The sequence below is a fragment of the Ambystoma mexicanum genome, chromosome 3p (genome assembly GCF_040938575.1).
Source record: "Ambystoma mexicanum isolate Mex_15411 chromosome 3p, UKY_AmexF1_1, whole genome shotgun sequence".
Classification (NCBI taxonomy): Eukaryota; Metazoa; Chordata; class Amphibia; order Caudata; family Ambystomatidae; genus Ambystoma; species Ambystoma mexicanum.
The window spans coordinates 1,260,855,121-1,260,867,125 of NC_090925.1; the positions used below are offsets into that span (position 1 = coordinate 1,260,855,121).

General features: G+C 49.4%; 1 protein-coding gene across 1 annotated transcript in view; it reads right to left on the minus strand.

Moving 5' to 3' along the window:
- RANGAP1 (Ran GTPase activating protein 1) overlaps window positions 1–12,005 on the minus strand; it is a 1,265,070-nt gene that overhangs the window by 985,791 nt on the left and 267,274 nt on the right. The window contains exon 5 of the mRNA XM_069652750.1: window positions 4,093–4,272. Within this exon, the coding sequence (XP_069508851.1) occupies window positions 4,093–4,272 (180 nt within the window). The remainder of the gene's footprint in view (window positions 1–4,092; window positions 4,273–12,005) is intronic.

Genomic DNA, 12,005 nt, shown 5'->3' on the forward strand with positions numbered 1-12,005 from the left:
CCAAAGATGTTATTTGTGGTGTCCCTGTGGTGCCTCAAAAGAGGGAAACTGGGCACTGAGGGAGGGAAGTTTTCGAAATTTAGAGGGGATGGAGCAAGAGTCCACTTACCTAGGTCTCTTCAAGGGACTGTCATACGGGTCTATGAACTCAGCCATCTTGGCCATACACTGCTCAAACCTCTCCTAGTCCATTCTGATGAAGCTGAACGGTCATGAGGTGGGAAGGGCGGCCTAGAAATGGGGTGAACCCTTATGTAAGGCCTCAGAAAGAGGCTAGGGTCTCTCCGAATAGTTCTCTTGGAGTCCCTGGCCGCTGAAATTGTAACCAAAAGATTCTCGCGAAGATGCGGAAGGTGTATTGGCGCGTAGGGGGTTTCAGCGCACCTGTGAGTGCGGCTGCGGTCTGATATGCCACAGAGTCCTTCGACGCTCAAGCAACTTTAGATGGCAAGTCAACAGTAGTGGAGGTTTTATGAGAATCGCCTGTTCCCGAAGGAGTCATATTGCCATTTGCATGCCGTGCATGTGGTTGCGGGGAGGGCGCCGAACCACGAGGTTTGGAAGGTACCATCGAAATCATTGGCGGCCCTACGGGCATTGAGGACTTCTTTGACGACACCGTTGAAGGGCCCTTAGGAATTGTGTGCTAAAATACAAGAGGTGCGTAGGTGCCCTTGTCGTCGTGGTGGGACTTCCCCATAACAATGCCGACGGACTGCCTATCGTGGCTGGGGACGGGCACATGAGAGCATGTAGGCTCTGCAGAAAGGTTGATGGCTTCCAAAGGATTCCTCATCCGAAGCACCTGCTGGGGAGAGTATTTTGGCCTGCATAGCGTATGCCGCCCACCGCTTAGTCTGCCTGTCTTTTATCTTCTTAAGCCGATACGTTTTACAGGCCTTACACGAGCATTCATTGTGGTCACGAGGAAGACAGTTATTGCATCAGCGATGGGTGTCTTTCCAGGGAAATTTGCCGTTACAAGAGGGGCAGAATTGAAAAGGGGTCCTTTCCATAGCAGAGGTTAGCGGCAGCAAAACCGAAAAGAGAAAGTGGGGTGTGTAAAGACTGGAGGGGGTGGGGGGCTGTACTTCTGCTCTCTATATGGTAGAGGAGATGCACAGAGGACCCCAGCCAAGATTCTCTATTACGGTAGCAATGGACAAGCAATCAAGGCCTAGCTTCTCAGGAGGTGATGCAGGCTGGTTCTTAAGTACAGTGTAGTCCCCAAGCCACTACAAAGGAATGTCCACACACTGTATTAGTTAAAACACAGACTTTATATAATTAAGGTTATGTACACAATCACAATAACTCACTTTGTGCTCAGTAAATCTACAATGGCAAAAATAAACAGTTCTAAGTGGTACCATAATTATTATTAGATTCCATTAAAGTGCATCAACTGTACTCTGGTTAAATGTCACACAAATCACTTAATAAAGGTAACCAACAATAGACATAGGAGGAAAGCAGTTGGTTAGAACAGTTGGCAAAATACTGGCCCTGTTACCTAGAGAAAGTTCTGTGTGGAGATTTCCCCACCCCCCCAACCTGGGCAACCTGTAAAGTAAATATATATCACAAGCCCAGTCCATATATCGTTCTATAAGTCTTATTTCCTTCCATAATGTTTCTACCACTAATAGCAGGGTTCGACGTCGGGTTGTCGACTGATCCTTCTTGAGTGGCTACCTTCGAAGCAGGAGCCACGGATCGTCGAGATCCCTCAAAGAAATTGAACTCTGCGTCGAGCCGGCAGCTTCGGTCCCAGCGGTGCTCGTCGACAACAAAGGGTAGGCGTCCTGCAAGGAAGAGGCGTGCGGGGCACCTCGATGTCGATTGTTCAGGACTGCAAAGAGTTTGTGAAGAACTGTGGCCCAGCAAGGGCGTTGAGTCGCCCGGCATCTCTACAGTAGTTTGGTGGCAGGAAACCCACCGGCGGATGCTCCTCGGCGTGTCATTCGCCTGGCCTTCTCCGGCGGGATAAAGCGGGCAGCTGTGCAGACGAGCGCGTCCGTGAATCAAAAGTCTTAGGCAAAGGAGCATTCGGCTCCATTCGTCGGCGGCACAGCGTCAAGCGGTCTCCTCTTCTGGGCAACACGGCTTCGACGGGCCTCGAGCGGTTACAGCAAGCTTGCAAACCCTGGTCGGCGACAGTGGATGGAATGTCTGGTGCTTATCTTAGTTCTCCTCGGCGGTCCCAGTCTCCGGACGGCAGCATTTCGAGAGTCTGATTTGCAGGGCGCTTCGGCAAAGGTTAGCGGTGCTCGATGGTGCCTCAGAGCACAGGAAGAGGGCGCCTAACCAGGTCCTCTCTTGGATCATTCTTGCCGGTTTTCGGATTTCAGCGAAGGGAGACAGCAGTCAACCTTCTTCTTCAGGCTCGGCTTCGAGATTAAGCATCAGTTTCAGCTTCTGACCTATTTCTAGCAGTGAGAGGCCCCCAGATATACTAGTCGATTTCTCATTCGTTCAGCTGGGTCACACTAAGGCAACCAATCATTCAGAAGGGCATTCAGCAGCCAGTCACCCAATCAGGCAAACAGTGCATTCAGTCCATTCTCCTCCCTATCAGACACTCACAGCAAGGAATGTGTATTGGGACAAGTACCCAGCCATTCAACACTACACACTGCATTCATACCAGTTTCGAGCAGGGTTGTCTCAAGTCATTGTGACAAACACCAGAAACCAGAGATCCACAACAAGAAGTGCATATTGGTCACCCTCTCCATTCACCCAGGTCCCACCCACAGGGTGTACCGACAACATACTGTCTGGAATGGACTTCACAACAATACCATATATGGATCTTCCACCCAACAGCCAGTCAGGGGGAAGGGACAGAGTCAGGGCTTCCCAGGTCTTTGGGAAAACAAGGTAACCGGCAATAGAAAGCAAGAGGCCACAGGGGCCATCTTGCTTTCTATCAGGAATCAACTGATCCCCAATGGCAGGGTCTGAGTGTCCCAAAATGGAGGATACTCGGAGCACCTGTCAAATTCAGCATGGAGCTGCCACCAGCCCATAACCTGCTCTGTGGGCCACCCACAGGTGCCCTAAAACATACACTAGGGGCACAGGGATGTACCCCACCAATGGGTGCCATAAGGGTATCCCATGGGTCTGTTCACCAAACCAAAAGCAGGAACAGCTGCACTGCCATGGGTTCCACATGGACTCCTGGGCAGAAAACAATACAGAACACGAATGAAAAAGGACTACAGGACAAGGACAGGGAGGCCCTGTCCCTCCAATGCATTTCCAGCATCAGTTAGTTGTAGTATATTTAACGTGTGGTTTTGTTTAAAGTTTAATAGAGGTGTTGTGTTTATAACTGATGGTTTAAGAATGAATGTACTTATACTTTTTACCTAAAACCTTGAGTCAGTGTTTGCTTGAGTCACAGTAATTGTGGTCCCTTTGTGTAATCTCTGCTACTGCTCATATACTCTTGAGATAAGCCTGGCTGCTCTGCTACTGCTACCGCTATAACTTAGTGGTACGGGCTTGTACCAAAGGTAAAACTTGTATTTCCACCTGTAATCTTAATTGTTTATAGCGGTCCCTAAGGGCACTGCACAGGATTCTGCCTAACACCACCTTTTTTGAAACATGTGTTGCAAGCGGTGGCCTTTAAAGTACAGTGATGAAAGTTATCAGCTGCAAATTTATTAAGCTGGCCTACATTGCCTCCTAAAATCTTGCCCCATTACGTAAGAGGCCAGTCACTAACGGAAATACTTTAAACAGATAACCCAATAGAAACTGACGTTGAAGAAAAAGTAATGTTTGTTTACAACTGGCTGCAAGAAACGGCACTTACATTAGTTAATGCATTTCACAGATTCCAACAATTTCACCTCGTCAACATGTGACCATGGTGCACTCCACTCACGCAATCCCACCCTTCAGTCCCTCTCCCAAAGTCAATTCAGCACGCTTCACTTTTGTTTTCTACATTGGTGGGCAATGGTCTCACCTGTATGCATTTCCCCCCAATATGATTAATGGACATTCTTGAACTCCATGTTTTCTACGGTCTCACTCTACCCCACCAAACTGCTAATCTACAACCAATGTGCTCACCTTTCCACCCCCGATACCCATGCCACAGTTGTTCAGTTTCAGTTCCTGCAGTGAGAAGCAGGCCTGGCTCTTCAGCAGTGCTTCAAATCCACGCACACCATCTGGCCCAAAGGCATTGTCGCTGAGGTCTAGCTCCACCAGCTGAGCTCCAGCTGTGATGAGGGCATTTCCAAGGGAAATCTGTGGAACCAGGAAGACAATTGTGAGGAGACTAACTTGAACAAGCTGATCACAGTTATGCCTTCTTACACACCGAGTGAAGAACAAATTACTTACCCTTGGTAATGTTCTTTCGACTGGATGTTTCTCCCACGTATTCCTCATCTTTGATATATTATCATCCAGTGTCAGCTGCTTCGGAAGAAATGTTCACAAAAGAGGGCCCTGTGTGCGTCGTCCATCTCATGTCCCTCAGCACCGTACGTCCGCTCTAGACGTTGTTATATGTAGCCCACACCTCACCCGTTGCCTCAGTGTTTCCCCTATTGTATGCACAGATGTCTCTAAGGTAACAAGATGACCAGACATTGAAAGAGAGGAAGGTGCAAAACACAGATATTCTCTAGAAGGTAGAGGGGCAGGTTGAGAGGGCGAAGAGGAATACGTGGGAGGACCATCCAGTCAAAGGAACATTATCAGGGGCAAGTAATTTGTTCTTCGAATTAATTTTATCCTCCCACGTATTCCTCATCTTTGATAGACTACCATACCCGTATGTTGCAGGAAGAGGGAACAGAGAATGTACTTTTCATTAATGCTGTGCAAAACAGCTTTCCCAAACTTTGTCTCCTAAACCGACGCAGAATCCAGGCAAGAATGCCTTGTGAAGGTATGAAGACAAGACCAAATTGCAGCACTACAGATGTCCTGCACTGGTACCCTCCGTTGCAAAGCCGAAGAAGGAACAAGTTACTTACCTGTAACTGTTTTTCTCCACCATAGGTCTGGCATGGATTCACATGCTCATGAATATTCCCCGTCGTCAGGCTGGGAATCCTTGGTAAAAGAAAAAAACTGTTTCACTTTCGTTTATAAACAGTCTTTCTCCTATAAACCAATCACTGAGCTCTGGGTCATACTGCCCATAGACAATGACTGCCCTCTACCTAAGCCACTCCTCTGGCATCCATCTTCAGATATGCTAGCAGGTAAAGTTGCAGTAGGACCAAGAGAAGAGTCACAGAGGGGCAGACGCGAGGGTTCGCATGTGAATCCATGCCAGACCCATGCTGGACAACAACAGTTACAGGTAAGTAACTTGTTCCTTCTCCAGCATGGGGTCTGGCATGGATTCACATGCTCATGAATAAAGAATAGATAGCAGTACATACATGCACAACCACGGGAGGTAGTAAGGCTCAACAGAAGCAATCTCTTAGTTCCTCACCAGGCTCACCTTCAAGAAAGCAGGTTGCGCAGCACTGCTTGGCTGACTCAAATCCTCCCTGGAATACCTGTCGACGCAGTAGAATTTCGTGAAGGTGTGCGTCGTCCTCCACGTAGCAGCCCTGCAAACACCAGACAGGAACGCCGTAGTAGCAGCGATTCCTCAGGTAGAATGGGCACTCTGACAGCGAGGCAGCGGTCAGTTTGCCAACCGGTGACAGTGAGTGATACAGCCGGAGAGCCACCTGGGAATCGAAGCCTTGGACAGGCCTTGCCATGGTTCACAGGACCAAAGTTCACAAAAAGCAGAGAAGTTTTCCGGGAACTCATTCTGTGCGCCACATAAAAATTCAGCGCTGTAGCCACATCCAGCGAGTGCAAAGTCCTTTCAGCCGGCGACAAAGGCGTTGGAAAAAACGCAGGTAACACCAAGGTCTCGTTGAGATGAAATTCCAATAGAAATGATAAGTTACTCACCATAGTGACTAACATACTCTTACACCATTGTCCCCTTTCCTCCATACTGTATGGGCGTCCCTTCCAAGGGACGGGAGACGGAACCTTTTTCCACAGAAAAAACCTTCTTCCCCTTTAAATTTAGAGGTGCGCGGGGTGCGACCCAGAGAGCTTGCAATGCCCTGACTCCGCCCTCCGGTGCCACACCTCATTCCCCATTGATGCGTCGACGATAGATTTAACATTGCCTAATGACACCAGTATTATTAGGGGGAAGGTTGGTGGGATGTAGTGAGGAAAGGGGACTATGGACTAAGAGTATGTTAGTCACTACGGTGAGTAACTTACAATTACTCTTACATCCCGTCCCCTTTTCTCCATACTGTATGGGCGATTACAACTGAATGTAGCCCCAGGGTGGAGAGGAGACCCTCGTTAAGCAAATGGGTTCCTGAGAACCGCCTATCCGTAGGCCGCATCACATCTAGAACCGGCATGCAAACAGTAATTGTTCGGGAGAATTCTCACAAATGTGCTAATTCCTTTCACCTTAGAGACCCCTAGCAACTTTGCTGGATTTTTGAGGACTTGGTTTTTTACCTGTAAAGAGTGTGAGACTTTTTTCCCCACTCATGTATTTTGATTTGTGTTTTTCACTTGCGTTCTTTGATTATGGAGTTTTAGATAACTCCATAGGCATCATCTTTTCATGTGTGTGACACAGCATACTCAGTGCTGTGACACAGGGATGTCTTTTAGACTTCCCAAAGGTTTAGATAACTTCTCTAGGATAAACTACGGTTTCCCAGAGAATGTAACGTGAAATTAACTTCACTAGTCTTTCCAAATTCCTAGACCCACCACACACCATCTTACAATGGAGTGCTGGAGGGGTTACATAGTATCCCCTGTGTCTAAATACTCATGTAGCAGTCAAATGCTACCCTTTCCTATTGAAAAGGCTGGTGGCAGTAGTTTTACAACTAACTACCATGATTTTTCCCGACCGCGAACACCAGTAGCTAAAAATCACGGGAGCCATGTTTTTCAAGATGGCGCCTTAAGCCCCTTTGTTTAAACAGGCCCCGGTTTTCTTTTTTCGCCATTTCCTTTTGGAATGGTCCTTCTAAAGTTTGTCTCTGCGTGCCAAACCAGGTTTGGTTCCTTTGTTTGCACACCTTTGGCGGGCTTCAGGACTGAAGACCGCCTCTGGTGCTTGAGTGTCTGGGGTGGGCAGGAAGTGAAGGAGGTGCCTGAAACTCCCTGTGCTTAGTCTCCTAGGAGACCCAAATGCACTGGCGTGATTGGCTGGCTGACTGTCTGGCAAGGACAGCCACCCTGCTGGGAGAGTGACAGTTAGGCTGGAATGAAAGGGAGAAAACTGTTTAAAAGGCAAGTCTCTTGGACTGGAAAGCAGAGTCGACCACTGGAATGAAAGAACCAAAGACGAGCTGGAAGAGGACGGCTGCTGCAACTCCTGGACCGTTGGTTTGCCCGGTGAAGCCCTGCTGCAGGTCAGAATTGCCAAACTCCATTCGACAGAGAAGCTCCTTCAAGGACGGCTTCTTCCTTTGAGTTGGTGGGACCAATCAACTCATAAAACTCCTGGATACCATTCTCAAGGCTGGTGTACGGGAGGATTGGTCCAAGAGACCCCCCTCCTCTGCATCCTCTCCCCCGGTGAAGTCCATGGCTCGTCAGGCGTCCCCCCTGCCACCAGGGTCCAGGTGGTGGGTGGGCCACTGGCTGAAGACATTGACCAAACCTGCTGAATTTAGCTAGGCCCTGGAAACCATTTTGTGAAATAAAGATGGTTTGAGCCCTGTGCACCGCAGGGCAGCCCCCACCCTTGGAGAGTTTCAATCATCCCTGCGGCCGCAGCTCTCTGGCAGATCCGCTGACAGCCCGTTCCCACGAACAGACGGACATGAGCTAGTTTTAGATACCAACACTGTAACATTTCACCTTCCGCAGTGTATCGCTGTTTCCAGCATGACCCGGCCAGCAGGGCCTGGGTAGAAAAGAACTGTAAAACGATCCCCTGGCAAAAGCAGAGTCCCCAAATACTAATGAGCAAACCACCTGTGGTAAAACCTTTCTCTCCACGACCCCTCTGACTAAAAACCTGTAAACTCCATAAAAATGGCAGAATGTGTGCTTATATGACATTAGGGATGAAGCACCCACATCCCTGTAGCTATGCGCAAATAGTAAAAGTGTCCCGGGGGTTTTTCGTGTTATGTGTTTCATCAAGAAGACTGCACCCCACGGTCCCGCGCCATAAATGAACTAATGCTACTAGAGTAAAAAGGAAGACAAATGCGACCATATTGAGAGCTCACGTAAGGGGTGCATGAAAATGCACCATATGTATGACCAAGCTCACCATGTGCCACTGCCGTCAGTCTCATTGGCGGGTTGTTCCTGCGTGCGCCACCAACCTTACTACTACCTCACTTACCGCACGTGTATAGACATGTAACAAAATGTTGTAGTTGTTAAAAACTTAGCGTAGAAGTAATATGTTCGAATTGGCCATACGGATGGCGCTAGCAATGTCAAAAACGTGAGCTTTGAAAAGACTCAATGAGTATTGTATATTATGTAAATGTTTATGTCTCTTCCACCTAAATCTGCAACACACGAGGAAAAATACCTTTGAGAGCACATGCAAGGCCATTCCCCCTTCCCCCAATGAAGCCTGTCAGACGAAAAAGCAGAGGCTTGTGTTGCTCTGCTCAACCTCCCCCAATTCGGCTGGAGCCGCTTCAAACATTCACATTCCCCCGCAGCACCCAAGGCCACGGCCTGCCACCTGAATTATTTACAACCGAGCAGTAAACCCCGGCCTTAAAACACAGATCCAAAGGCGCCCTTTCTTAGGCTCCACGACCCACCGGCTCACCTTAGGTTAATGGCCCCTGTAAAATTAGGACACCCAATATTATGGCAACACTGCAGGAACACATCCATAATGACTTCTAACGAGACATGATAACGCGGACCGCCTGGCCCATGCCCTGAGACCCAACCCCGCGACCTATGATACCCGGTCAACAGGACGATGGTAACCATGTATTGATGTATTGCCAAAGGACCCCACTCTAGGTGCATTCCTCCTGTGTTGCATTAACCTGTAGAATAACCTATTAGAAGATTTACCAGGGAAGATAATATTGCAATGTTGAATGACTGCGGTGTGCGTGGCCCTAAGGCAGAAAGTCAGGAAAGACATTCATCTCTGACACTGGCCACAGCTGGCACAACAACACCGTCTGGATGAGCCCAGCTGACCTGCCAGGCCCAGCCCAACCCACGAGGGTAACCAATGACGTCCTCCAGCCACGGCAAACCACATCGCAGCAGCACCTATAGCTAGTCGTCGCCACCCAATCCCCACAAACTTGTGCCCCCTATAGCATGTAGGTTCTTATGACGCTTTTTGTAAATATATACGCCTGTCTTTGCTATTGTCAGACAGAGCGCTCTCTGAGTTTGCAGAGTTCTTTGCATGCCCTATTCTGATTGATAAACTCCCATTTAAGCACGCACTTTGTCCTGGCCTTATTCCCATCCTGGGAGAGTCCATTATTGTATCTCATTGTGGGGAGGCTCGTGCTATCTGGGGACGCTCACCTTCACTGGTTAGGATTAACAAGGGAGAGGGACACCAGTTTGTGTTCTTGAATCTACAGCTACTGGAACAGAAGTGACTCCATCTTGTTTCCTTTCTTCAACAATCCCCGTGCAGTGCAGGAGTCTCCCTGACATCCTCCCTTTTGTCCACATGACTGAGGCCCAGGAACAGAGAGATCTGCAGGAACTGCCAGGAACCAACAACTTCAGCAGCATGTTTTATCATACAAAGGTACTGTGCCAACCCGATTGAGAGAATGTCACTCTTGCGGTGAAAGTTTGTGAAACCTTCCCATCTTGCAGGCCTAATCAGCTTGTGACCCAACAAATGATTATTTTTCCCCTAAAATACTTCTGAGAACTTTTGCAAATACTTTACTGTTTGATACCAGAACTGCTCTTTCCAAACCAAAACACTAGCCCATTGACTTTGGCCTGGCCAATTGACTTGAATTTAACTCCTCTGGTGAACTGAAACTATTTTCACTGTTTAATAAGTATATGTGATCTTTTCAACTTACTTTTGTCCCTTTTGCTCACTTCTAAGTAACTGAAGGAACAAGTTATTTACCTGTAACTGCTGTTCGCCAGCATGGGTCTGGCATGGATTCACATGCTCATGAATATTCCCCGTCGTCAGGCTGGGAATCCTCGGTAAAGGAAAAATCAGTTTCAGTTTCGTTTCTGATCTGTCTTTCTTAGTAGTAACCAATCACTGATCTCTGGGTCATACTGCCCCCAGCCAATGACTGCCCTCTCCCTAAGCCCCTCCCCTGGCAGCCATCCTCAGATTTCGTAGAACGCAAAGTGGCAGTATGACCAAGTGAAGAGCCGCAGAGGGGTAGGTGGGAGGGTTCGCATGTGAATCCATGCCAGACCCATGCTGGAGAACAACAGTTACAGGCAAGTAACTTGTTCCTTTTCCAGCATGGGGTCTGGCATGGATTCACATGCTCATGAATAAAAGAATACATAGCAGTATACACATGCACAACCACGGGAGATGGCAAAGGCTCAACATTAAGCATTACATCCAAAACTCAACATTATGCAATTCTTACCTCCTCACCAAGCTCACCTTAGGCGAACAGGTTGCGCAGCACTGCTTGGCCGACCCTGAACTCCTCCCTGGAGTCACGATCGACGCAGTAGAATCTTGTGAAGGTGTGCGTCGACCTCCACCTAGCAGCCTTGCAGATGTCCAGCAGGGGCACACCAGACAGGAACGCCGTGGTAGCAGCGATCACTCTGGTCGAATGGGCTCGGACGGCCGTGCAACGGTCGGTTTGCCAACCGGTGACAGTGCATGATGCAGTCGGAGAGCCATCTGGAAATGGAAGTCTTAGAGAGAGCCTTCCCTTGATTCACAGACCCAAAGTTCACAAACAGTTGTGACGTCTTCCGAAAACTCTTTGTGCGGTCCACGTAGAACTGTGGGTCGTGATGGAGAATGGCGCCTCATTCTCTGGAGAGAAGATCCGCGTCCGCCGGCAGTTTGACTGGTGGGGACGTTGACAAGTCCAGAAGGTCCGGGCACCAGATCTGCCTCGGCCACGCCGGTGAAACGATGATCATTCTGCACCTGGACTTCTTGAGCTGGTTGATGAGGCAGAGCAGCAACGGAAACGGAGGGAACGCGTATAGGAACAGGCCGTCCCAGGGGAACGAGAAGGCATCGCCCATGCTCCTTGGCTGTGGGAACCTGCTGGCGAACCTCTGGCACTTGGAGTTCGTTGCTGTCGCAAACAGGTGGATCTGGGGTTTGCCCCATTGTTGGAAGAGCCGATCCACTTGATCCTGGCGTAGTTCCCACTCGTGGCACGAGCGCACCTCCCTGCTGAGTGAGTCGGCGATGGTGTTTTTTATTCCTGCCAGAACACTGCTCGGTGCTCCAGAATGTTGATGTGGAGAGACCTCTCCTCCGGGAGCCAAAGGCCTCTTGCGTGGAGATCTCCGGTGTCGGCCCCCCCCAACCCTCCAGAGAGGCGTCCGTCATCACCGTCTCCTGAAACGCTGGGGTTTGAAAGTCCGTGCCTGTAGTGAGGTGAGCACGGGTGCCCCACCATAGGATCGCCCGACGGAACTCCTCGTCGAGAGGGATCCTGTCCTCGAAGCAGCCCGTCGCCTGAAACCAGCAGGCGTCGAGGAACTCCTGTAGCGGACGCATCCGAAGTCTGCAAAGGGGTACAAGATAGATGCACGAGGACAACATCCCGAGAAGGGACTTGATGGACCTCACCCTGGCCACGTCCGTGGCTAACAGGCGCCGCACCTTGCCCAGGATGGTCTTGGTCCTCTCCTGACGGGGAGGCCAATTGCCCCAATGTATCGAGCTTTGCTCCCAGAAACAGTGCTACTTGCGATGGAACCAGGTGGGATTTGGGCTAGTTGATGGTGAACCCCAGTTCCGTGAGCAACCGGACGGTCCTCGCTGT